Raw genomic sequence first — 27,700 nt, 5'->3', positions numbered from 1 at the left:
GAGAAAAAAATTCCCTGTTTCCCTTGGTTGTTTAGCCTTGCTAGGGGCTTCCTCAGGGTCCTCCTCCATTGAGATCTTAAGATCTAGGGCTGCTAATGTTCTTTCTAAAAGTGCACTGTACTCTATTTTGAAAAACCTTTTGGAAGGTTCAGGAAGTTCCATATCAAACTGTAGTTTCTCATCAGTCAGAAATTCAGTATCAGCCTTGGTATAAGAATCACTTTCCCTTTTTCCAGCTTGGTGTAATATTTAGGAGCATCAATTTATAATCTGGCAAGCCGGATTGATTCCCCACTCCCGCACAAGCAGCCAACTGGGTAACCATTGGCTCGTCATGGCCATGATAAAGCTGTTCTGACTGAGCAGTAATATCAGGGCTCTTAGCCTCACCTGCCTCACAGGGTGTCTGTTGTGGGGAGAAGAAAGGGAACGGGATTGTAAGTAGCTTTGAAACGTCTTCTGGTAGGGAAAAGTGGCATATAAGAACCAACTCTTCTTCAGAACAGTGGGGGAGGGAAAATGAGATTCCCCACACAATTCATAACAAGTCCATCATCAAGTCTTCAAAAAGTCCATCATCAAGTCTTTATCTTCAAAAAAGGGAGGAATCTTCAAAAAAGGGAGGAAGGATGACCCGGGAAACTACAGACCAGTGAGTCTGACCTCTGTTGTGGGGAAGATAATGGAGCAGATATTAAAGGGAGCGATCTGCAAACATCTGGAGGACAATTTGGTGATCCAAGGAAGTCAGCATGGATTTGTCTCCAACAGGTCCTGCCAGACCAACCTAGTTTCTTTTTTTGACCAAGTAACAGGTTTGCTGGATCGGGGAAATTCGGTTGATGTCATTTACTTGGATTTTAGTAAAGCTTTTGACAAGGTTCCCCATGATGTTCTGATGGATAAATTGAAGGACTGCAATCTGGATTTTCAGATAGTTAGGTGGATAGGGAATTGGTTAGAGAACCGCACTCAAAGAGTTGTTGTCAATGGTGTTTCATCAGACTGGAGAAAGGTGAGTAGCGGGGTACCTCAGGGCTCGGTGCTCGGCCCGGTACTTTTTAACATATTTATTAATGATCTAGATGAGGGGGTGGAGGGACTACTCATCAAGTTTGCAGATGACACCAAATTGGGAGGACTGGCAAATACTCCGGAAGATAGAGACAGAGTTCAACGAGATCTGAACACAATGGAAAAATGGGCAAATGAGAACAAGATGCAATTCAATAAAGATAAGTGTAACGTTCTGCATCTGGGTCAGAAAAATGAAAAGCATGCCTACTGGATGGGGGATACACTTCTAGGTAGCACTGTGTGTGAACGAGACCTTGGGGTACTTGTGGATTGTAAACTAAACATGAGCAGGCAGTGTGATGCAGCGGTAAAAAAGGCAAATGCCATTTTGGGCTGTATCAACAGAGGCATCACATCAAAATCACAAGATGTCATAGTCCCATTGTATACGGCACTGGTCAGACCACACCTGGAGTACTGTGTGCAGTTCTGGAGGCCTCACTTCAAGAAGGATGTAGATAAAATTGAAAGGGTACAGAGGAGAGCGACGAAGATGATCTGGGGCCAAGGGACCAAGCCCTATGAAGATAGGTTGAGGGACTTGGGAATGTTCAGCCTGGAGAAAAGGAGGTTGAGAGGGGACATGATAGCCCTCTTTAAGTATTTGAAAGGTTGTCACTTGGAGGAGGGCAGGATGCTGTTTCTGCTGGCTGCAGAGGAGAGGACACGCAGTAATGGGTTTAAACGTCAAGTACAACGATATAGGCTAGATATCAGGAAAAAGTTTTTCATAGTCAGAGTAGTTCAGCAGTGGAATAGGCTGCCTAAGGAGGTGGTGAGCTCCCCCTCACTGGCAGTCTTCAAGCAAAGGTTGGATACACACTTTTCTTGGATGCTTTAGGATGCTTAGGGCTAATCCTGCGTTGAGCAGGGGGTTGGACTAGATGGCCTGTATGGCCCCTTCCAACTCTATGATTCTATGATTCTAAGTCCTAATTTTTCAGTTTCAAAAATCTAGATATTTAATTCCAAAATTGGCTTACCATATTATTTTATTTCCTTGATTGAAAGGAAAAAGGCACTGGTGTGAAATAAATTTAACAAGCTTAGATCAGAAAACACATTACTTCATCAAGCAGTTTTCTTTAGTACTTTGAACAAAGAAACAAATACTACAGTCAAAGAAATTTAAAAATACACCATTTTTCTTAGCTTTTCATAAATAAAATAATAAGTAAGGATTTTTTTTTAAAGAACAATCTTAGTTCATTGCAGCCAGTCCACAACAACAGGAAGAAATGTGTGAGATACTTTATTTCCATAGTGTTTTCCACTTTCTCTCTCCACACTCTTTAGTTAGCCAAAGAATGTTCAGAGCATATCTTGGACTTTTTTCTACCTTACAAAATCTCAAAGTGGTTTACAATCATCTTCCTTTCCTCTCAACAGACACCCTGTGAGGTAGGTGGGGCTCAGAGAGTTCTGAGAGAAAAGTGGTTGGCCCAAGGTCATGTGAGGGAGTAGGAAATCAAACCTGGTTCTTCAGATTAGAGTCTTCCATTCTTAACCACGGCATCATGGTTTTCTGCACATTAAAGGCTCTTTGGATTCATGTTCTCAGGAAAAATAGTTGTGCAAATAGTTATAAAAACAAGCTCATAGCAACAGTTTGGTCTGTATTCTAATAGGAAACTTTATTGGTCAATTAGCCCTAGGTCACAGTGCATTCTAGGAAGTCAAATAATAGATTGAGCAAGTACAGGCTTGTGATAGCAACCAAAGCAACAGTTGTTTTGAGTCAGGTTATTAGGTAGCAAGAAACAGCTCAATCTTGATTTGAGCCATTATAGTTTAGCTGTCTCTTACTGCCTAATAACCTCACTCTACAAATTATAATTTTAGGTGAAACAGTTGAAGTTTATTAAAGCTGGCCCAGAAGCCACAGTGGCAGGCCAAACCAAGACTGATATTAATTTCCTTGTGTCATGTTGTCATGGACACATATCAAAATTTATCTCAAAAAGGTTTAAGATCGCTTCAGAAGGCTGTCGTTAACCCAAGTGGATGAGTTGCTGGGCTCAGTGAGGGCAACCAATCGCCCTTTAGATCCCTGTCCATCCTGGCTGCTCAGGTCAGGCGACAGGCGGATAGAAGGCCCTTTAAGAGAAATTGTGAACCTTTCCCTTACAATGGGGGCATTCCCTGAGGGGCTTAAGGAGACAGTGGTCTGTCCTCTTCTGAAGGAACCATCTCTGGACCCCACCATCTACTGCCCAGTTTTGCATCTTGCGTTTCTGGGTAAGGTAGTAGAGAAGGCCATGGCGGATCAGCTCCTGGTGTTCTTGGAGGAAACTTTGACCCTAGATCCATACCAGTCGGGCTTCCATCTTGGGTGGAGACTGCGCTGGTTGCTCTAACAGATGATATCTGGCACCAACTGGATCGAGGCGGGTCAGCCACTCTCATTCTTTTAGATATATCAGCCGCATTTGATGTGGTCGACCACGAGCTGCTGGCCCACCGCCTCACTATGACTGAGATTAGGGGGACTGCTATGCACTGTCCGATCTCCTTTCTCTGAAATCGGACACAGAGGTTTGCGGTGGAGGAGTTGTCAGCCCCAGTGGCGCTCCCTTGAGGGGTGGCCCAGGGGGCGATCCTCTCTCCCCCTCTCTTTAACATCTACATGCACCCTGTAGCCCAGCTGGTCTGGGGCTTTGGCCTGGGTTGTCACCAATATGTGGATGACACCCAGCTCTATATTCTGTTGGATGGATGGCCAGACTCTCCCAACCCCCCCGGATATATTTGCCAATTGTTTGGAAGCAGTGGCTGGGTGGTTCAGGCAGAGTCGTCTGAAACTCAGCTCCTCCAAAATGGAGGTCCTGTGGCTGGGTGGGAAGGGGCAGGAGCAGGCAGTGTATTTACCATGCTTGGATGGGGTGCAGTTAATACCAGCAGCATTCGCCAGGAATTTGGGTGTGATCTTTGATGCCTCCCTTTCCATGGAGGCTCAGATCACAAAGGTAGCCCGGATGGCATTTTTCCATCTCCGCTAAGCACGGCTACTAGCACGCTACCTGTTCTCGGATCACTTGGCCACAGTGATCCATGTAACGGTCACTTACAGATAGACTACTGTAACTCGCTGTATGCAGGCCTGCCCTTGTCCTTGACCAGGAAATTACAGATGGTACAAAACACAGCTGTTAGGGTCCTCACTAGAACATCTTGGAAAGGATGCCCAGAGTTTCAATCTGGGGTCCTGCCCTAAGGTTGGTTGTTATGGAAGATCTCACCATGAGATCTGTGTTAGGCAACAGTGGCTGGAATGGCAGCGCTATGGGGTTCTTTTGTATTGTTTCCACCATCTTGCTGTTGCTGTTTTTTAATATTAAAGGTAAAGGTACCCCCTGTGCAAGCACCGGATCATGTCTGAGGGTGATGCCCTCCGGCATTTTCATGGCAGACTCAGTACAGGGTGGTTTGCCAGTGCCTTCCCCAGTCATTACCGTTTACCCCCCAGCAGCAAGCTGGGTACTCATTTTACTGACCTCGGAAGGATGGAAGGCTGAGTCAACCTTGAGCCGGCTGCTGGGATTGAACTCCCAGACTCATGGTCAGAGCTTTCAGACTGCAAGTGGCTCTTATTTAATATTAGCTTGTTTTAATTGGGGCTGGGGGTGTTTTATTGTTGATATTGGATTCTTGTTTTTACTGTCTTATTGTGAGCCACCATGGGCCAGCAGTTGTGGGGTATGAATATAAAAATAAATAAATAAGATTACCTAAAGTAATCTTATTTGGCAAATTGCCACTTCCGAGTCCATGTATTCATGGTAAAGTCAACATTTATGCCACACTTAACAAATGATGTTAGAGTAATTTTTTCCTCCTATGCTGAAACGATCATCCTGTAAATAAAAAATAGAAGTGTATGAAGCAGTGTATATTATAACTAATTCATCCTGGCCATATGCATTCAGGATAGATTTCTAATAACTATAACTATATTATTTTGTCTTCACTTAACTTACCTTATTGACATCTGCTGAAATATGCTCAATTCAAACTCACTCAAGTGTTTATATTAGGGGTTCAGGTACATGCAAAGTCTTCTGGGTTTGTTTTGGCTTTAAATAGTAGTCCAGATGCCCAGCCATAGATGTTACTTTTCCAGCATGGGCATCTGGTTCCTTGGCACACACACATACATATACTTGGCTTGCCTAGAAGCAGGGACACTTAGCAGACTGGCTATCCACTTAGTAACCATTAAAAGGAAATGAATACTGCATTATGTTGGCATTATGCCTCATATTTACAATGACTGCAATCTGTATAAAGGACTGAGATAAGCATAAGGTCACAGGGAATAAATGAACTTTGATGATTTAGCAGTAATGTTTCTAAAGATGATATACAATTTAAAAAATCCTTTAGCTCAGGAGGCCTCAGTGTGGTGCTCATGACAGGTTTGGTGCCTGCTGACACGTTTCCTGGTACCTATAAAGTATTTTTAGAAAGTGGAATTCTTGTCCAACAAAGCTTCTGATTGGCCACTGGAGATTTGATTGGTTGTGCAGATTTTTAAAAACATTGCTTTAGCAGCAGCTGCCCCCGCAACACAAGGCTCTTCAACTTGCAACTGAAGGTAAGTTACAGCAGCCATTTTGTGGTGAGTCATTCAATAGCTGTACCCACCATGCTGTGTCAAAATTCCAAATGTGCCCAGAGGCTCAAAAAGGTTGGAGACCCCTACTTTAAGGTGATACCCCTATTCACATTGATGAGCCTGTTTCACAGGCAGATGCAGTAAGCAAAATATTATAGGGACTTTCACTGTTTTTTTTCATTCTGGCACACTGAGAATACAAGGACTGGAACTGATGGCCTAGAATGGCTGTACAGAAAAGGAATTGTGGCTGAGATACTCCTTTTGTTTTCCAGTGAAATGTTCATTTATGGGCTTGTTGAAATTTTGGATGTCAGCATTTTCCTATCAAAAGACTCCTCCTGTGGAAATAGGCTGGCTTTGTGTGGTTCTACTGATTTTCATCAAGTCATCATAAACATCATGTTTAGGCAGTTTCAACTTTATGAGGAAGACCTCTGGGAACAGAGGAAGTTGATTCAAAGGCTGCACAACTGGGTTTCATACATAAGTCCATTTTATCTTCCATTATGAACTTCAGGCCAGGAGTTTAGAGAGCTGCAATTTCAGAGCTCTTCATTTTAGGTTCTCCTGGGTAAGCCTTAAGCATGGAGTGGAACAAGGACATCTTAACTTACACATTTTTCAGCACCATCAATCATAATGGTGTCTAGGGACAGCTCCCTGCTCTCAAAAGCTGTTGGCAAGACTTAAGGATCTTTGAATGGGGGAAAATGCTTAATGAATGTGAAGTGATACAACCGCTTTGATATTGACAGCTGTTCTATTACCCCCCCCCCCTTAATTTCTATGCTTCTAGAGGTAAACCCTTTCCTGCTGGATTTTCATATTGGTGTCAGTTTTTCTGTGTTCTGTTTCTTGCTTCTAGATGCTTGTTTGGCACCTATTGCCAGTTCTCCAGAAATTGTGGAAACGAGAGCCTGTTACAGAACACATACATAAACTGCAGAGAGTAATTTGTTTGTAGAAATCTTTCATCAAAAGGCTAACAAAACAATCATTAGCATTTATCACGAGGTATTACATTGTGTTGGTACTCACAGATTAGGTTATAGACCCAAGCTGCGGGTCTATAATTTGTAACTTCATAAAAATAACATGGAGTGTCTCTCCAACATGTGCAGGGGCCATACTAATCTTTGGGGTTTGATTTTGGTTTAGTGAAACAAGCATAAGCTTCAGAAAAGTAGAGGGCAGTATAAAATGTTAATGTCTCTAAAATAGTCAGCAACTCTGCTTGTCTTTTAACTTACATTTTAAGTCAGATCCTACAATTCTACTGCAATGCAAATCCCACTTCAAATATTTAAGAATGTCAACTGCACTTCAACTGCAGTGGTAGACCTTCAGGCTACAATATCGCAGGTAGCTCTTCTGCTAAAAGTAGCCATGACAAAGTGTTTTTTAAAGAAAAAACAAAACCAATATAAGTAATGAATAATATAAAACTCATAAGGCTTCTTCTCAATGGAAAGGTTTACTATATTCTTCTGCAATGTGATCCACAATGTAGAAGTTCAGACTTGGCCTCACGCATACAGTGCCTTGCAAGAATCTTTGTCAGGATATGATAGATACTGCATCCTCTGATGACTGATACATGATTGTTATTGCAATCTAAGGGTAGAAAATCTTCTCTAGCAGTTCCAGGAAAATACAGAATGAGCAACAGATGCCAGCTTTCTAACCAATAACAGATAAAATCCACATAGAAGAAGAATCTTAAAAAAAAAACTATTTTTGATCAGTGAAGCATCCTGAAAAGGGGAAGGAAAGGGCACAGTTGCTTAGTAGAATAATGGAGCTACTCCGTTCATAAGGGACCTTCCAATCCACCATATTAGGCTAGATAACTTTGAGAAGGGAATTCCACAGCAGTCACCCTTTTCCAGATTTTTAATCATTATGGCCATAGCATTTTAAAATCAGATATAGAGTAAGAATGTGAAACTCATTTTGACTTTTTGACTTTTGTTGTGAAAGTAACTACCACCAGCAATGCCTTCCAGCCAGGTTGGTAGCTGAGGTTAGGATTGCATATTCAGGGGATGGAATGGTGGAGAAGAGTCCTGAGAATGGGCTGCGTTACTTCAAATGGCATCCCTTCTCTCTGTTGTATTAGTTTTCTGTCTGCCTTTGAAAAACAAATCTGAGGGGGACAGTCACCTGCAGTGCATTTGGCTACTTTGGGGCTTTGCTACCTGGTTACCATCTCATGTAAATGTCCCTATATGATTTCCCTTCATACATGTTACTTTCAACACATGATTGAAAACAAATAGTTGCACCAGTATTGGCCCCCAGTTACATTTGTAAAGTAGACATGCATGTCTTTCTTACAGATACATGCATTTACAGGTAGGATGTATGTGTGTTTACTGTAACATGGGAACTGGGAATATGTGAATCAGGATTCTATGTCTTAACTTTCAACACCAACGACAATTCTCAGGAAAGCAGACTACTGGAGGTGGAATGCACACAAAAAAGGGTGCATGCATACAGCTGCACTTATGAGAGCCAGTGTGATATAATGGTTACCAGTGTCTGACTGGTAGATCCAAGTTCATGCCATGGCAGCTTTCTGCATGACCTTGAGCCAATCACACTCTCCTTGAGATGATATCTCACCTAATCTACCTCACAGGGATGTTGTGAGGATAAAATGGAGGACATGTTAACCCCCTTGAGAGCCCATTGGGGAGAAAGATAGGGTATAAAATAATTAAACAAATAAATAAATTTTGAAAAGGTAGCCTGGGAAACCTTTCCATAATCTTGTGTTGCTGAAGCCTTCATTATCCAACTGTTGAATGTAACAAATACGGTCAATACTTCTAAAAATACAGAATTATAACATTCCTCTCACCAGGAAGGAAAACAAAGATGTAATACAGAGCAAATAATCTGACAGGATTTCACCAGCATCCCTCAATACCCCAGCTAGGCAGGCTGTCTAAGTACCACTGCCTCTCAAGGAGAACGAAATTGAGAGAAAGAAAGAAGTCCCAACCATCCAGACGTCCAAATGAATTCAGAAGAACAGTGAACCGCCCTTTCCCCTCCAGGTCATCTGCAGTCCTTCAGACGTCCCTTGTCATTAAACTCGGGGACCACCACGACGACCAATTGCTTCAGCTGACCAGTGCTTCGCCCTACTTCGACGGCGATGCTGCCGCGTGAGCCCACTGTAGCCCAGGAGGGCCAGCTGCCTCGTGGCCCAGCGCAGACCCAAATCGCCAGGAGGACGGTCCGGCCGCACAGGCCTGGCTCGGCTCTGCCCTGCCGCCCGTGCCTCACGGCTCCCTCGGAAGTCCTTCCCGGCGATTTCATCGAATTTGTCCCTCCGGGGGTGGTCCTCGGAAGCTCCACTGCAGCAGAAAAGCTGCTGCCGCTGCCGGGAGACAGGTCCCCAGGCCGCCGCCGCGGTTGGCCAAAGCCGAACTGTATGGGAGGAGCCTGGGCTTTAATGCACCATAAGGTTCCAGCAAGCAGCAGCAGGAGCAAGGACTGTCGCTACGGCACAAGCCTAAGCAGCCTCCTACAGCAGTAACAGCAGCAACGCGCGCTCTCCGCCAAGCCTGTGCCTCGCAGCGGCGCTTTGCAGCAGTACCAGCCCAAGCTCCTGCCTAGCCTTGCCGCAGCGGCGCCACATCGACGCCCCCCCTCCCGACCCCCCTCCCTACGCAGGGCCGAGACAGCACGCGGCAGCCCGCCCCTTCTGCACCCCCCTCGCCATCGAAATTTAAGAAGAAGAAGAAGAAGAAGAAGACGAAGGAAAAAGGAGAGACGCCGGAGCTGTGATCTTTTGCAGTCACGGACACCATTTTGTGGCTGGAGGCTTCCTGACTTGGGCAGCCCCGGGAATTGCTGCATGCGGAGGAGAGCTCGCCAGCCGCCCGGGGAACCTGTTGGGCATCGCGTTCAGGAAGTAGCCCAGCTGCGGCACTTCGCCCTCGAATTGGGGATTGCAGCAGCGTCCCTGGGAATCGGATCGTGCGCGGCAGCGACAGCCTTGGGAGGAGGGAATTTGGAGCTCGTGCGGCAGCAACCGCAGCGGCAGCAGCAGCAGGCGGCGAAGGGGAATTGGACCTTGCGCATCCCCATTCCTGGGTGGAGGCGAAGGAGATTTGCACCTTTGCGTCAGCGGCGGGAAGAGAAGGGGATTTGGACCTTTGCAACAGCAGCGTCCCTGGCAGGAGGAGGAGGAGGTGAAAGCTTGCTTGCTTGCCTTTCTTTTTTTTTTTTTCTCCCCTTCTTCCTTGCAGGGGCAGGAGCATGCTGGGCTCGATGCAGCTCCCCTTCCCGCCTCTCCGCTGATCCCAGTCGTGGTGGGGCGATGATGGATACTTGCCTGTTTGTTCTCACTTCCCACAAAAGTAAGCCCGCTGTCAATGGAGGAGGACATTGATACCCGCAAGATAAACAACAGTTTCCTGCGCGATCACAGCTATGCAACAGAAGGTAATGGATGGCCCAGCGGGCTAGAAAGAAAAAAATCGCAGTCCCTGTCCGCTGCGGGGAGACGCCTTTCCAAAGCTCAACTTAGCTCAAATGCGGGATCTGACAACAGAATGGCGTTTGTGCTTGTTAGCGATCAAACCGGGGGCAGATCTTGGGGGAGCGGTGGTAGGACTTGGGAGGAAAGGGGCAGCTTTAAGACACGCTATAACGCAGCTGGGAAGCTTGCGCCGAGCAGCAAGTGGATCGGGGCAGAGGGTCCCCGTGGCTATATGACTCCTCCCGGGGTGCTGATGTGTGTTCCGAATAATTTGGGCCCGGGTTACGCCTTGCTGTATCCGTTGCCTGGCCTGTGCGCGCTGTACATGTCGGCAGCCTCCCTGGAAACCAGCATTTGCCCTTTGGGTCCCCGTTATTGCGGACGGAAGTGTGGATTAATTAATGGGTGCCTAAGAGGATAAGGCCTTTGCTGGGGCGCTGCTTACTCAGGATAAGGCGATCACGGCCTTAAAACAGAAAAAAAAAAAGCTTGGGATGGATCATGATGACAGACCAAAGCTGTGTCCAATGAAATGGCAAGGAAGCCCTAAGGCAGGTGGTGACACGCTTATGAGAAGGAATGCAACGGTAATGCTGCAGCACTCCTTTCTGCTGAATCAACGGGGAGAGGAAATGCAACGGGGTGAAAGTGAACGCATTGCTGAGAGGTGGCATGATAGGAAGGATAGCTGGGGGAATACGTAACAACGAAACAGCTTTACTGGGACTTATTTTCCCCCTCACTTTTGAAGTGATGTTCTTGTGTAGTGAATCAGAGCCTTGGGTGGAAAAGGAAGGATGATTTTGGCCTTGTCTTTGAAGTCAGGGATTTTTTGAGAGGGGGGGGGGGAATAGAACCATAGTTTCCCTGAAAATATATGGATGGAGGAAAGGGGACCTAATGATTTGATGAGAATTGACTGCAGTTTGTCTCATCTGCAAGAATGACAGAAAGGTTGGAAAGTCACAAAGGTGGCTGGATGTATTCTGACTATCCTATCACCCTGCTTCAATAGGCATAGAAATTAATGTGCCTCAAGTATGTCACTCTACCATTGGGTCCTAGGGCTGGGGGAGGGGGCTAAAAAAAGAACAGTGACCACAAAGGTTGTGTGTTGACTATTGGAGGTTAAATAAGGTTAGGCTCCCAGATGTATACCCAATATCAAGGGTAGATGAAATCCTGGAAACCATAGGGGCTGTATATTTTGTTTCCACTATGTAACAAAAGGATGGCCATGCATTGTAAGGACCAGCCAAAAACTGCATTGGTGACCAGAGAGAAACCTTTAGTGTTTACAGACTTAGCAGCTGGTCTTGGGAAAGTCCCAATTATGTTCAAAAGGTTGATGGATAAACTGTTAACAGAGGCAACTGCTTATGACGCTGTGCATATAAGAGAGAAGGAGAATGTTAAGTGGAGGTTGTTAAAACATGTTAATGCATTTGCATGTTGTATATATGTTGGTATTAAAGTAAATAAAAAGGTAATATGTACCCACATGCTTCACCCACTGCACAGGCTTGTGTGAACCTCCCATGAAGCAGTGAACTGAAAGGGTGGGACATGTGATAAATTGCACTTTTAAAAGCTTAGAATGGCTGGGTAAACAGAAAAAGGATTGTGAAGGGTTAATTTATCACAGAGCTAGAGAACCTTGAATGATAGGTTGTTCCAAGAGATCTGATGGGTGAGTTCAGCTGAGCAGAGAAAGACTTCTGACATGGATGCTGAGGAGAATTCAGTCTGGTTTCAGCATTAGCCAAGAAGAGTTAAGTACTAACAGTTTTGGAATTCAGTCCAGTCAGTGAGCAGTTTAACACAGATAGGAGAACTGGGGAAAGTTGGCAAGGATGAGTGGGTAGTTAGATGGAGACGCCCATTTGGGCCAAAGGAAGGGGATAGATCTAGTGAGACAAGGATTTCCTTCCCCAGTCAAACAGGGAGTTAGGGTCTGAAGAGTGGAGAGATCCCTGGTTTGGTGTAATTAGAAACTGCCTTTGGAGATCGTAAGAGTCAGTTAAAAACAGACAAGTACTGGTGTTTCAAGAGAAGGAGTTTGGGTACTGAGAAGAGTGTACCAGCCTTCTGGATTGTTTAGGAGAACACCAGAACAAAACCGTCTCAACATAGATTTAAGTAATTGAATATCTTAAGAAACTCTCATTAGCTTGAAACATAACTACTGAAGTCTGTGTGCATGTACTGGTTTTATGTCAGAATTTCAACCCACACAGGCCTGCCCTGTTGGCGCCTGGGGCAGAAAAGGGAAAGCGAAGATATCAGTGTTCCTTTGCTACAGAACAAGAGAAGGCCTGAATTGGGCCAGACCCTGGCTGGTGCTGACTTCATGTGGAAGTGGAGATTAGCCCTGCAACCAGTCGAGTACTGGCCTGGCCTAATTCCCTATGTGGAAAAGGTCAGGGAGGGAAGTAAATGGGCCCCATCATGTCCCACCCCATAATTTACTTCAAATCTATAGGATTTTGCTGAAATCTTTAGTCACATAGAGATTACCACGTATGAGACAATGTTGTCCTGAAGTAAGATGAAAGTTGACTCTGATAGCTACTGGATGGCCTCAGCCAAGCTGCTTGCCTTTAATACCTCCATTTGCAACTGTAAAATGGGGATAATGTGTTGTGCTTTTCAAGGGTTTATACAATATTTTGCGTGTTAAATTGCTGAATGCTGCTATTTTGATCCCAAGGGATGCTGGATTATGTGAACTGAATTATGCTGTCAGTGTGGCAAGTAGACTTTAACATAGGGAGACTAAAGGACATATGGGTGAAGTATAGTGAGGGGGACTGAATAATGCAGCTTTACAGAAGAAGAACAGTGGGCAACAGTTATATTTTTCCAATTAGACTAAATATTTATACTCAGATGCTGGAGAAATGCCAAGTACCAGTATACCAGGGATCCCTAACATATATATTGGCATCTTACAGTCTGGAAATGTTTCCAGCCTGCTTAGAAGAATTATCTAATCATTTAATACTAACATAATAGAAATGAAATATAGTAAAAATTGGATACCCCCCCCCCCCCGAGGTTTCCAAATGAAGAGATAATCTGAGTCATGATCTCTATAAATTGTGTCTACACACTAGCATAGTGTTCTGTTAAGGCAAGTGTCATTTCCATGGTGGTTTCTAAACCATTTGCCAAGACAAGGCCATAGAGGCTGCAGAATATGAATTTAATTGGCCTAACTGCATCCCTTCAATCATTACGTGAGTTAAAAATGCCTAGCATGAAGAACAGACAATTTCATTTATGATATTCCTTTCCCCATACTGTTGCATAGTGTTTATAGCTTGACTGTTGTTTCTTTGATGTTAGTTATAACTAACCTGCTCTTTATTGTTTGAAAACAATGCATTTAGTATAAGAACAATTTCCCTTTGAGATTCAGAGATACTTGCATCTGCAAGAGCTTAATTTGGGCCTTGTCTTGGCCTTCAAACCCATTCCCATGGCATTGGTCAAGACTTGGAACATGAACATGAAGCACATTTAAGGATGTATAAAGAAGGCATTTTTTCTCACAGCTGAGTAACTATAGCCGGTCTTCTCTCTGCATCTCTAGTTCGGAGCATGGGTTCAAGATCAGAGGCTGAAGGATCATGTTTGAGTTCTGACCAATAGTCCTAGAATCTATTGAATACTCATATAAGACTGAGACATTATGCAAACAGAAAACATATAATACAAATGTAGTGTTTCAGTAGCATATATTTAATCTTAAAAAAGCAATACAGATCATCATAGGCATCTGTTAACGCAGCAGTCCCCAACCCCCGGTCCAGAGACCAGTACCGGTCTGTGGATCAGTCGGTACCGGGCCGCAGCTCCTCCTTGTCTTCTTCCCTGGCTGCTGCCTCGGGGGCTGCCCTGCCACTCTGCTGCCAGCTCACCTATGGTGCTCTCCAGCAGCCACCATATCTGGGCTCCTCCTCAGCATGGCACTGCGCAGCAGCTACTGGCAGCACCCCAGGGCGGGTGGCAGAAAGTCAGGGGCGCCGGTGGGGAAGCAAGTGGAGCAGGGGCTCAGGCGGTGATGTCCCTTGGCAAAAAACTACCCCCCCCTGGGCCTCAGTAAAATTGTCACGCATTGACCGGTCCCCAGTGATAAAAAGGTTGGGGACCACTGTGTTAACGGATAGATCAGATTGCAGTCCTGTACATGGTTAGGCTGTTTAAATTCTGTTGGGTTTTCTGTGTGTAGGATTTCAAATGAATCTACTTTCTTCCTGTCAGATTTCTTCATTGTCCAAATCAGCCTTTCTCAACCTTTTTACTGTTGAGCAATCCCTGAAACATTCTTCAGGCTTCAAGAAACCCTGGAAGTGATGTCAGCAAGTCTCAACTTCCCACCATGTCCCCTAAAGTCACATGTCACTAGAAGTGACATCACCCAGATGTTCCCACCAAATGTAACATCACACTCTCCTGGGCTGGAAAAGGCATCCACCACTCCATCACCCCTTGCCACCCCCTGCTCCCCCTGCAGTTAAGTTAAAATGAGAATACTTACTTCTCTGGACTCCAGTCACTACCATGTGCAGCAAGCCTTGACCAGCAAGGATTATTAAGATTAGGGCCCCATCCTATCGAGGCTCATCACTCTCAATTTTGTGAGGGGGGTGGACATAGCCATATATGGTCATATCACCCAACCCCCTCCCTCCCCTGTGTGTGTGTATATATAATCAACTAGCTAGCGAATTAATTAGCTAACTAGCTCCCACCCAACTGCGGAAACTATTCTGGGGCTCTGAAGAGACCCCAGGGTTTCACAAAACCCTTACTGAGAAAGCCTGGTCCAAATGAATTATGGAATGAATGATCTTGATCTTGGTCATCCTAAACATTCTCAATTTTTTTTTTTTAGCTCCTTCATGGCTGTCCTCCCCACGGACTATCACCTTTTGATTTCTTAACATTTAGACCATAGTTAATGTTTATGGATATAGATCTATCCCTGATTGCAAGCCTTGCCCACATAATAGTTCAATGATTCCATAGGATGGGTGAGTTTTTTGTTACTGAGTGGGGAAATCAGTTTTTTAAAAATCGTGTGTACACAATACCCACCTTAGTTTCTGAGGGATCATGTCATATTTTGTTATTTGGTTTTCGTGATATGATATTTAGCAGCAATTAGGAGTACCACCAGCTCTCTGGAAAACACATTTGTCACCCATGAGCTGAACCTGTGATATGTTTGCCTGTCCTTCATGAGCCTTGAGTAGCTGTCAAACAGCTTTGCAGATGCATTCCAGGAGTGTGGTTGCTGAGTTTCATTTCCGTGTTTTGTGAGAGCTTTTACATCTGTATAGGAGGTGGGATGATTTGACATAGAGTCCTGGATGTTTTTGTCAGGTGAGTGGAATGGATGAAGGTGGAGATTACACTTTCTGTAGGACTATGACAAAATGTGCATATATACAAAATAATGTTGATCATATGGACTTAAGCACCCAACACTAAGATACAATGTAAATACAGTGTTTGTTTTGAAATCACTGCCTGACTGGTTTTCTGTTTATTTACTTGGCTGCTGAGTAGGGTGCAGCTACAACCAGAATGGTGGGGGGAGGAAGATAGGACTCCCATTAGACAGTGTGAGAATATGTGTGCATAAAGCACTGCACTGTACTGTTTGAATATGTGTAAAGTAGCTGGACAACCTGGTTTGAACTGTTTGTAAACAGCCAGACTTATCCATGGAAAATTGGTTTCCTGTTTGTGAAGAGTGTCCACATGGTGAACTGGACTGGTGGGTGTTCAGCAGCCACTAAGGGCTATTATGTATAATACAACCACTGTGTAAACATCTTCAGCTTGTCCTCTGTTTATCCATAAGATTCATGATCTTTTAATATTACTTTGCAAAATACAGCAGTGTCATTTTGTGAGCAGTGGGGGACTCCAATGCATACTAACCTTTGGGTAGCATGTATCTCCCCCCCCCCCCCGTGGTTTACAAGAAAGTCCAGTGTAAATTGATCAAATACTAGGTGGATTTTGGAGCACAAAAGAAAAACGGGTTCCGGTATAGAAACACTCCTGTCCCCAAATCCAGCAGTGCATTCTTCTCTGAAAGGACAGGACTGCGAATCCAGCAGCTAGCAATGCGGGGAGCCATTCTGTGCTTGGACACACCACAAGCCGCCTCCCCTCCTCTCTCTGCCTCCCTCTCCACTTCATTCCGGAAGCTCAGTCTCCTCAGGGGGCTCCACGATCTGCAGGCAGCAGTCAGCAAACTCCACAAACAGTGCCTCTTGCATGTACTTCCTCATGAGGGCGCTCTTGTTCGTGGCCTGGTCACTGGTTAGAAGCAGCTGCCGGAGGTGAGGGTTGAAGAGAAGGCCTCGGAGTTTTTCTGAGTCCTTTAGATGCTGGAGAGTTTGCAGGGGGACCTTATCTTCTTCTTCCTCGGGTCGTCCCCGGCCCGAAGGAAGCGCGCCTAGCCTCAACCAGGGCCAGGGCTTTTTCAGTCCTGGCCCCTACCTGGTGGAATGAGCTCCCGGGTGACCTGCGGGCCCTGCGGGATTTGTCAGCTTTCCGCAGGGCCTGTAAAACAGAGCTCTTCCACCAGGTCTATGGTTGAGGCTAGGGTCAGCGAATCAGGGACATCGCTCCCCCCCTAGGAGTTGGAGTGTACGCTACTCCCTTATCCTTTCCTCTTCACCTCTTAATAATTGGGGGAGGGATGGGATTTTTAGCCGCCATATTAGTAGATTGATGTTTTAATGGGAATTTTAATGGGATTAGTTGTTGTGACCCGCCTCGAGCCTGTCGGGAGAGGCAGGAAATAAATCTAATAATAATAATAATAATAATAATACTATTGTAGAGAGATTATTGGCAGAAAACTATACTACCTTGTTGGCCATAGGTTAGCAGTTTGTTCCTTGAGCAATCCCAGGGCTTAACTGTTTTCTTTGTTATCTTGAAGCAGCTCAATAAGGTCTTTCAGGGTTGAAGAGCAGATCTAATACTGGTGTTAAAAAATGAAAGTCCTGCTGACTCCTTTGCCACGGGGAATTTTTGGGTATTTTTTTTACATGTTGAGGCAATTATCCTCCAGCAACAAGCACTTTTTCAGGGTCTGTAGTGCATGAATATTGTCAATAGCCCATCACATTCAGTACCCAATCCCTTTAGACTAAGGTCAAGCAACCCCTGTGAGCCTTTATACTGCCAGTGGCATTCCAGATCACTTTGCTTAGCACCTCTGCAAAGGCAGTGGAGGCACTGGCAGCACTGATGCAGAAGAAGGGTTTTTCACTACCCAAAGGAGTCTCAAAGTGTCTTACAATCGCCTTCCCTTCCTCTCCCCACAACAGACACCCTGTGAGGTAGGTGAGCCTGAGAGAACTCTGAGAGAAATGACTGTCCCAAGATCACCCAGCTGGATGCATGTGGAAGAGGAGTCGGGAATCAAACCCGGCTCTCCAAGTTAGAGGTTGCCTCTTTTAACCACTACACCAAGCAGGTGCCGAATGTTGAAAAATGTGGCATGTATGACTTATGCCTGTCATTACTTCTCAAGCCACCTCAGCCTCCAGGTGAATCCCTGAGATGCTGGCAGTGCCACTGAGGCTTGGCTTGCTCCAAGCATATTTGGCCAGATACCATCTAGAGTCCCCTCGCCTTGTTTGCCAGCACACCATCATTTTCAAGGAGGAGCTGTGGCTCAGTGGTAGAGCATCTCCTTGGCATGCAGAAGTGGGTTCAATTCCCAGAATAGCAAAAGGACGGGCTGTAGGTGACGTGAATGACCTCTGTCTGAAACCCTGAAGAGCTGCTGGCAATCTGAGTAGACAGTATTGACCTTGATGGACCAATGGTATGATTCAGTATAAGGCAGCTTCCTGGGTGTACCGGTATTTTTACAATTAGATCATGTGGGTTTTTGTTACTTGGGCCACAAAGGTTGTCTGCCTTCCCCTGCATTAGAGGACGTGTATGTGGCTCTAATTCATTTGTCAGGCAAGGCTAATCTCTGTCTAACAACATGCTGAGTAAGAACTGTTATAAGAAGAGCTCACAGTCGCTGTGATTAATACACTTTTATTTTCATACCTGAGTGTACTGGGAACAAAGGAGCACCTTCCTATATTCCTGGAAATGTTAAACCAGGAGTTTAGGAGATTGTTGTAGGAATATACCCTTGGCCAAAAGACTTATTTTGCCTGTGTCCCCTGCTGCCTCTTTATTTCTGCCACCATAGTTGTACTACTTGTCTCCTTATTCTTGTTAATGACAAGAAGTGTCACCACAGTGTTTATTCAAGTGAACTGGTGTATATCAACCTGTTTTCATGGCCAACTTTGAATTTCATCCCTAACCTCCCTTCTACTGTATCTTCTTTTGTTTGATTCAGCCTTGTATTCCTGTGGCTAGTTCACTTCAGAGGACATATGCAGCTGCACCGTTCCCCCCCACAATCTTTTATCTGTTTCACATTTCATCTCCAGTTTGGGCTCGGTATTTGACAAAATAAAAAAGGGATGTTGACTGGCTAATATTTTTTTAAGCATCAGAAAAATATTTACAAAGCATTGTATGATTTTCTCATTCTGTCATCCTAGTCCTATTAGATTGTTCATTGGTTGTCTGATGCTGTTTAATTGAATTGTTTTTTTAAATTCTGTAATCCATCTTGAGCCTTGGCAAGAAAGGCAGGCTATAAAAAAAATTAAATTGACAAAAAATAGAGAGAGGAGCTTTCCTTCCACACTGTTGCTCTGATCCAAATCATGTATGGAAGGAATACTTGACCTCAGAGCATTTTATTATGGCCAAAATAAATGCACCCCAAAACAGATAAGGAAATTGCAATGCCTGTGCTGCTGATCTTATCAATATCAGCAAGTCTAGTTGGCTTTTAAAAATTGAGTTTCTATGGGAGCAACCCTTCTAGGGCTGTAAAAATAAAATTATTATATTCAGAAATCAGTCCTATTTTACTCAACAGTGCTTGTTTCTAGAAAAGTGTTTTAAGGCTGTAACCTTAGAATCCTCTGAGTGGACCAAATGGCTGATACAGACAGTATAGATAGTGCTATATAGTGATGACATTTCCTTGAAATACAATTTTCATCTTAAAATTACATTCCAGTGTGCCTTGAACATGGATATCTGAAGAAATCTTCTTCTCTCCCCCTGCTACACTTTGAAGCCCAATTATAGGCTCTAAGCAAAATTCAGTTGTAAATTAATCTTTAAAACCATGTAAACTGAGCAAAATGATTGGGACTAGGCTTCTAGGGTTGTAGACAGATAGGAACCAAATAGTAGCACCTGCATGTTTTGCAATCTGTTAGAAATCATGTTCCTTCCTGCATGTGAATGCCAAGAAATCATATCTGAAACAATAAGCTTTCTTTCTGTTGAACTCCCAAGCAGCTGCCTAGATTAAGTATCTTAAATTAACATGTGAAGTCATTTTGGCAAGGGTTTGCAGAAATATTAACATGCCAAGTCATTTGGTAAATTAGCAGCAAAATGAGGAGTGTGGATACCATGGAATAAATTCTACATATAGTTGATGTCTTAGGGAAAAGAATTGTTATGAGCACAAATATGGAACTAAATTTTACGGAAGCAGCCACTAGGTGTCCCTCCTAAAGGAATCCAGTCTCTCTGCTGGTATAATTTAGTTGTGGGTTTATACCAAATGTAGAATCTCAGATATTGTTCTCGGCTCTTTCAGAACGCATTTCAGTAGATTTTCTTGTTGCTGCTGCTATTCCAGTCTTTAAAAAACCCAAATAATTTGTCCTCCTGAATCACAGGAAGCATTTGTTTTTTGTTGTGGGAGGAATTTCTTTAGAATGACTGATACATGAGCACATATGGAAAACATTACATGGGGCACATGGAAAAATCCATTTGGACTTTTAAGGAAGCTTGTATCAACAGAAATATTTGCCCCACCACTAAAGGGTTTTGAAATCTTCCATGGGAACAAGCCCACACTGTTAGTCATATGTTGTAAATCATCACCCATCCTTTGCTGGTTTGAATTCTCGTCCTTATTTTGCCCCATACTGTAACCTACATACATATTGAACAGCTCATTTATATATCTGTTGTACTGATCTCACAAACCTGCAAATTCTTGACCAACTCAAAGTTTGTTTGTTTTTTAACAAGAGAACTTTTTGTACTTTGCCTAGAGGGGGAAAAAACACTTGGCCAATGCATGTGAAAAACTTTTGAATGTTGAGTAGTATGTCAAATAGAGGACAAAGGTTTACTATATCCACAAAAGATGACATAGAAAACCATCAGTTTTAAGATTCAGTAAACTACAAATGGAGTTCTTTCTAAAAATCTCATTCACAGGAGGGTTCTGGACAGGTGTTAGTCAAGAACACTTGAGATACAAGATCATCTGCTTTAGTGAAAGGAATAGGTATACCTTTTCCTATTCTTTAAGGACAAGACTGTTCCCACAGTTTTTCATTCTGCAGTGGAATGGACTTTTAAGATTTTTATATTGTTCTAAAAATATTTTGCAAAGCCTGATCTTTCCTTTCCTACATTTAATTCTCCTTAGTCTCTCACTTCCCCCATCTTAATGTTTTGCCATTCCTGACCTGTATCACAGAGAGCAGTGAGCTTTCATAATATGAAATCTGTCTTCTGCCATTGAGGTGCCTGGGGCAGCCTTTAAAACATATGCTTAGAAGATGTCTCGCACTGATGGTGGCTCAAGGGTTCCTCTACCCTGTCAGATGCTCAATCATCCCCTCATGTATTACAGAAGTCTGCTTCAAATATTTGATTCTAGGGAGAGAATGAAATGATCTATAAGTACTTTGTGCCCTTTAAAGAGGTGAAACTTGCTGATAGTGGATTCTGAGATCATTGCTTCTGTGCTTCCTCTGTCCTTCTGAATTGGCCATTGATTCAGTTGTTTTTCATTTAGGTCTATGGCTGCTGACGACCTTCTAAGGTGTTCTGCAGAGGAAAGGAGTACATTCACCCCTTTAATTTTTTTTCCATTGGAAGAACTTTAAATAGACCAATTTGCTTAGTAAGCTTGGGTTGGGGTATGCTACAAACCTGAAAAGGTTTTTTTTTTAAAACAAAATTCTGGAGTTGACTCAATGAGGGCTCTCTAGTTATGACAGAAACATTTTAAATAAACAATAAAATATTATAAAACTATATACAGTAAATTTGTAAAAATATAAAACCTGTTTCTAATGTAACCGCATAAAACAAAACAGAAATCTAGTTTATTTTAGCATGAGCTTTTGGGGGCCAGCGCTCACTTCAGATGCATAATGTAGTATACTTGCCCCTTTTCATGTATTGAAGAACATAATCATGTGAACTTAATCATGTTACAGTTCACAAAAGCAAGGAGGCCATTTAGTGTTGCCTTTCTTCTGGAAGATAGTTGGTAAAATGTAACAGCAGGAAAGTGGCCCTCTTTTACTTGCATGTTCATGAGCACTATTTCAGAGGAGAGTGGTGTGGTGTAGTGGTTAAGAACAGTAGAATCTAATCTGGAGAACAGGGTTTAATTCCCCTCTCCTCTACATGCAGCCAGCTGGCTGGCCTTGGGCTAGTCACAGTTCTTTTCTCCACCTACTTCACAGAGTGTCTGTTGTGCGGAGAGGAAGGGAAAGGTTTTTCGTAGCCACTTTGGAACTCCTTTGGGTTATGAAAAGAGGGGAATAAAAAACAACTCTTCCTCCTCCTCCCTCCTCCTCATAAGCCCAGGGCCATGTGTATCCCATAATCATACAATAGGGGAATTCAGTAGCTGAGGATCTCATCAAGTTAAACAGTTTCTAGCCTTTGTGGTTGCAAAGAATTTCTTGAAACCTATGTAAAATTGTGTGGTGGAAAAGCAGAGAAGGACCAAGATGCTATTGAGAGCAGGAGGTAAATGTTTGAACCCATTGTTGGTAAACTGGATTTCCACTGTGGGGTTTTAGTGCCTAGTATAACTTCTCTCCCCATCCCCTGGTTAGTTGTAGCAGCATAAACTGTATAGAATGCGCAGATCATAATTTCATTTTTTTAAATACAGAATTTGGAATAGGTATACATTTTAAAAATATATATATTAATTACTGCATATCCATGGATCTGTTATGCTAGGAGCGGTGTTTGCCCATTGCAGGGAACCTTCTGTGCCTCCTCCTGGAAAAAGTGCCACTCTTAGAGGAATGCATCTGTGAACTCCAGCTTCTTCTTTAACTCCTGAAGAAACCAGCAAGGATTATATGAGGCAATGAGAGCCACTTCTGTGTGTGGCTTTTCTGTTTAGATGCCCATGTTTTTACCGTGTTGCAATAAGTGTTTTTATCAGTTAGTCATTCTTTGCCTCTCTTGCTGAATCCAATGCTGCCTCCTGGCTCTCTGGTGGCTGCTTCTGGGCCGGTGTGAAGCTCTGGGCTGTTTGGCAGCTGTTGCCAGGCCCATTGTGACCCCCCCTGCTCTCTCTGTATTGTGCCATTGCCACTGGGCCCAGCACAGAGCCTCTGGCTGCCTTGCTGCACAACTGGGCCTGGCTCAGGCCCTGTGCTTTCTGGAAGGCCCCTGGCATGCCCCTGTGATCTCTCTGGGCTATTTTCCCACTGCCAGGCCAAGGCTGCAGGGTCACTACCACTGGGGCCAGCAGTGTAAATATCTATTGAATCACTGTAATTAATAATTCTCTGAGTGTGAACGATTATGGAGGAACCTGTTCTAATCTGCTTATTTTGAAAGTGTCACAAGACATCTACAGAAGTGAACAGTTTCTGCTCTTTTGGCTTTTATCCTAGCACAATAGGGATGGCCTACATGTGTGAGCATTAAAAAATAAAAAAAGCATGAAGAAGATACCAACTGAGCCAACTGGGAAGGACAGGCTATCAAAATAAAGTTGTTGTTGTTATTATGATTATATTCTCTGGTTCCTTCCACAAGAAAAATCTAGTCTTGGCTTTTTGTGTTCCAGTTTGGAATTGCTTGCTGTTTTCTTAGGAGAAGCTTCATGGTATTACTAGATCCGCCCTTACTGCTGCAGGACTAGGGAACAGGCATCCTTCAGTACTGCTAAATAATACCATAATGAAATAAAAATGGCTGTCTCCTGTTCAGGGGCATTCTTTGCTTCTTAGATTATTCAACAATGACCGTGGTTAAATAATGGGAGTCAATTGACAATATATAAGTGGCAGCCCTGTTGCCAAAGTCCACTAAATTTCATGACATTTAATTTCTGATTTCTATGAATTTTACATAGAATATAAATTACTGTGGAAAATAGGGTTGATATGTTTAGAAATAGTTTGTGAGGATTACTTTCAGTGGGAATCTTGAATATATACATTTTTAAAAGAAAGACTTAAAGTTTGTTTTGATAAATAAAAAGTAGAAATAAAACAAATACATACAAAGCTTTTAAGTACAAGCTACAAAGCTACCATAAAACATCAGTAACATAACCTTGACATTTCTTATTCTAGATAGGAAAGCATTCCATTTTTCAAATTTATCAGACATTAGCCATGTAGGAGACAGATGAGTTTACATTTAAAAAATACATTCTGCTAATTTATCCAGCCAATTCTCTTTCTGTAGGTTTATGTTCTTGGTGTAGTGACATGGATATTACAGCAATTACCCCCAAGCCCAATTCAGCATTGTTTTTGACCTTGAAAGCCCTAAATGGTTTAGGACCAGAGTATCTGAAAGACTGTTTTGTCCCATATGTCCTTGCTTAGGAATTAAGATCACAGAGAGAGGCCCTCCTGGCTGACCCATCAATCAAAGAAGCTTGTTTGATGGAGACACAAGAAAGGGCCTTTTCAGTGGCAGCCCTTTGGTTATGGAACAACCTCCTCAAGATGATGTGCCTGGCCCCCTCCCCTTCAATCTATAGGAGGCAGCTGCAGATGGGGTTTTTTGACTGCATTTGGTTAGGTTTACGAGCAACCCTGAGTAATTATTTAAAACTTTGCTTTTCTGTTTTTAAGATATGCCAATAAAGGAGTACTGAGTCTTTAAAATTTTTTAATTTTGCTACATCGCTACATCAATCAAACGCATAATAAAATTATATACAGTTTTAACTTTAAAATCATTTTAAATCAATCATGTTAAAAACAATCATGCTAACTGTATAGACAATTGTTCCATTCAGATCATCTTGGTTTTGAGGGGGGATATTTGTACAGTAGGTGTTCAGACAATATTTAATCAAGTCATCTTGGTGTTCATTGGTCCCAACTAAATACCTGACTAAAGATCTTCATCTTACAGGCCCTGTGGAACTGATCCAGTTCTGTTAGGGCCCTTAGCTCTTCTGGGATGTCATTCCAGCAGGTTGGGGCCAAGACCAAAAAGGCCCTGGCCCTGGTTGAGACCAGATTTACTTCTTCTGGTGCCAGGGATCACCAGTTTGTTAGAATTGGATGATCTTAGTGTCCTTGGGGGGCATAGTCAACCAAGTGGTCCCTCAGAAACATGGGGCCCTGACTCTATATGGCCTTGAAGAGCAACACCAGTACCTTTTATTATTATTATTATTATTATTATTATTATTATTATTATTAGATTTATAGCCCGCCACTCTCTTAAAGCAGCTTCAGAGTTCAACTGGAAACCAGTGCAGCTACCTCAAGATGTGTGGCTCCTCCATGGCGTATGAGTGAGGAGTCATGCTGCTGCGCCAGTTGCAGTTTCCAGATCAATGTCAAGGGAACTCCCCCATAGAACGTATTACAGGGGTCTAACCTGGAGGTGACAGTTGCATGGGTGGCTGTAGCTAGGTTTTCTGGTGAAGATGGTAAAATGCCAGTTGAGCAACCTGCACCTCCATGGACATGGAGACATCAAAAATCATGCCCAAGTTCCTAGTGGATTGCACAGCCATTAGCTGTACACCATCTAGGCAGGGCAGTTTTGCTTCCTTGCCAAGTCCCTTGCTACCCAGCCATAGGACCTCTGTCTTAAATGGGTTGAGTCTCTGCTTAAGCCAGACTGTGACAGCTTCTAAGCATCCGGCAAATGTTTCTAGGGGAGAGCCCATCCATCCATTAGGAAATAGAGCTGGGTGTCAACTGCACATTGATGGCATTCGAGCCCAAACCACTGAACTAGCTTGGGTAAAGGGTGCATGAAGATGTTGAATAAGGTGGGACCTACAATGCTCCACAAGGGAGTTGACAGCAGCATGAGTAATTCTCTCCCACATAAATCCTTTGTTTCTGGCCCTGGAGAAAGGAGATTAGCCACTGGATAGCTGTCCCCTGTATGCCTGCATCTGTGAGGGGGTGAGCAAGAAATCTATCACATTAGATGCTGCTGAGATATCTATCAATACGAACAGTGCTGACCTGCCTCTATCCAGCTGTCATAGGAAGTCATCCATCAGGGCCACCAAACCCCATTAGCTACCCCATGGAAGCCAGATTGAAATGGGTTGAGAACAGAAGAGTTTGTCCATGGCTGGTCCACCTTGAGGTTCCATTAAGATGATAGGTAGGTAATTAAAGTTTTAAATAAATATTGGTGCTAGTATGAATCATGTACTGAAAATACAGGTTAAATTATTATATAAATTAAATTATTATAATATGTGCACAGCCACTTTAAGAGTTGCAGGTGCAGGTATTAATCTGGCCCAAACTCATAATTACCTGGTCAGGCATACAAATTTGTGGTACTTAGATCAACCTGAGAAGAGTTTGTTATTGCAGAGGTGGGATTTTATGAAGCAAAAATGATCCTGTGTTTAGCTGCTTCCAGAAAGCCTCCACCTAACAAGCAAAAATGGCAGAATTAGAAAATTATTATAAAGTATAGGAAACAATTATGATAAATCTTAGTTTTATGGCAGAGCTGTGGAGAATGGAGAGGTTCAGGTGGTTAGTGCTGTAGCTGTGAAGGCAATGATGATTCTGTTCTCTACACATTGGTCTCCTGACATCAGCTACTTGGCATGAGACCAAATGGATGGCTGTATAAAGCAGCTGGGCAATGCAGCCTATGTAGTGGGTGAATAGGCTGAAACAGTTACTTTGCTTAGCCTGCATCCATGGATGAATGAAGTAAGAATGTTGTAACCCAGCACTTTGTATCAATGCTAGCAGCATTTTTTGCTGTTGTTGTTGGTTGCGGAAAGGACTTTCTGTGGTTGTTTCAGATATCTTTCATGGTCAAAGGTTATGTAGTAATAACATAAAAACAGAATTTGCAGAAAGGGAAAAAACTGATTAGTATGAACCCTCTAAGGGGAGGAAAAATAATTTTAGAAGCATATGTGAGTAAATATACTTAAAAAAATAACCAAGCCTGTTGAATAGAATTTGTATTGACAGTATAATCCCATTCATTAATTAGCTTTAATTGATAATTTAAATTTGTTTTAAAGAGCAAGGAATGATTCCCTTTTAATTAACAATATTCTAATGCCTGCCTTTCCCCCAGACAAGTAGGATCCAAGGTAAGGTCCTGGGACACAAATATAATAATAATTACATAAATAACAATAATGAAATAGCAATCCTCAGAGTAACCAGCAAAATAAGTTAATCATGGCCAGTTAGCTGGGCCTAAACTAATGCCTACAGAGTACATCAGCTCTTCTTCCAAAGAACTCCATTTTATTTATTCACTCACTTCATTTATTGTCTGCCTCTCTGGCAGCCCTTGCAAAATTCCATCAATGCCTGTTTATTTATTTCAGTATTTTTAGCCAGTTTTTCACCACTCAGTTGTGGACCCAAAGTGGTTTACAATATTACCTCCCACCTCCCCAAAGCATTTAAATCCAAGTTAATACAAACCATCAAGAAATTTTTGCATAGGGAGGTGAGGAGCAGAGCAGGTGATGACAATTCTGCCCTTGATGACCACTATCTCACTATCCAGGGGACTACTCTAGGGCCTCTTCTACTGACTGAGACAGATAAAGGGTCCTTCGAGTGTGAGGACTAAGGCTCTGAAGGGCTTTGGTGAGGACCAGCACTTGAATTAGACCGAGCAATAAATTGGCAACCAGGGAAGGGATTATAAAATTAGAGCTATGTGTTGGCTTATCCCCGGCTGGGCTAGAGATGTTTGGCTTTGTTCTGTCCCGACCTTGGAGTTAGCAGAGTTCCCAGCTGTGCTGTTTTTAGTCCTGGAAAGCGGCCAACAGCACAGCAGAGAAATGTGTGCAAGGCCTTGGTCAGCAGCTGGAAATGTGAAGTATTAAAAGCTGTCTTTTATCAGTTTGTGAGTAGCCAGGTAGATAGTCATAAGCAGTCCAGAGTTGGAGGGCAGGGAGCAGTTATCAAAGTCATAGGCAATCTGGGTCAAGAATCAGGCAGGATTCCTGGTGTGCAGATATGGATATGGCAGCAATCTTACCTGTTGCACCCAGACTGAGCACTCAGTGTCTCACCCTCAAAGGTATGGCCAGAGAACACCTGCAAAAACACACAAAGGGAGTTTAGGTCTTTCAGTACTCATCCTGCAAGGATTCAGGTGTG

At 43.3% G+C, this 27,700-nt stretch overlaps 1 protein-coding gene across 6 annotated transcripts in view; it reads left to right on the top strand.

Annotated features, from left to right (window-relative positions):
* The window catches only part of PPP2R2B (protein phosphatase 2 regulatory subunit Bbeta), a 437,083-nt gene that overhangs the window by 110,831 nt on the left and 298,552 nt on the right, over positions 1 to 27,700 (top strand). For 3 of the 6 annotated variants that reach the window (XM_077326996.1, XM_077326993.1, XM_077326991.1), the window contains exon 1: positions 9,760 to 10,156. The exons of 2 other annotated variants lie outside the window; for them this stretch is intronic. In XM_077326996.1, the coding sequence (XP_077183111.1) occupies positions 10,087 to 10,156 (70 nt within the window). In that variant the 5' untranslated portion in view covers positions 9,760 to 10,086. Of the gene's footprint in view, positions 1 to 9,174; positions 10,157 to 27,700 lie in introns of those variants that run through there. One more of the 6 variants, XM_077326992.1, reaches the window with a different exon arrangement.

This window comes from Paroedura picta, chromosome 3 (genome assembly GCF_049243985.1).
Source record: "Paroedura picta isolate Pp20150507F chromosome 3, Ppicta_v3.0, whole genome shotgun sequence".
Taxonomy (NCBI): Eukaryota; Metazoa; Chordata; class Lepidosauria; order Squamata; family Gekkonidae; genus Paroedura; species Paroedura picta.
This window is presented reverse-complemented; position numbering and strand designations above follow the sequence as displayed.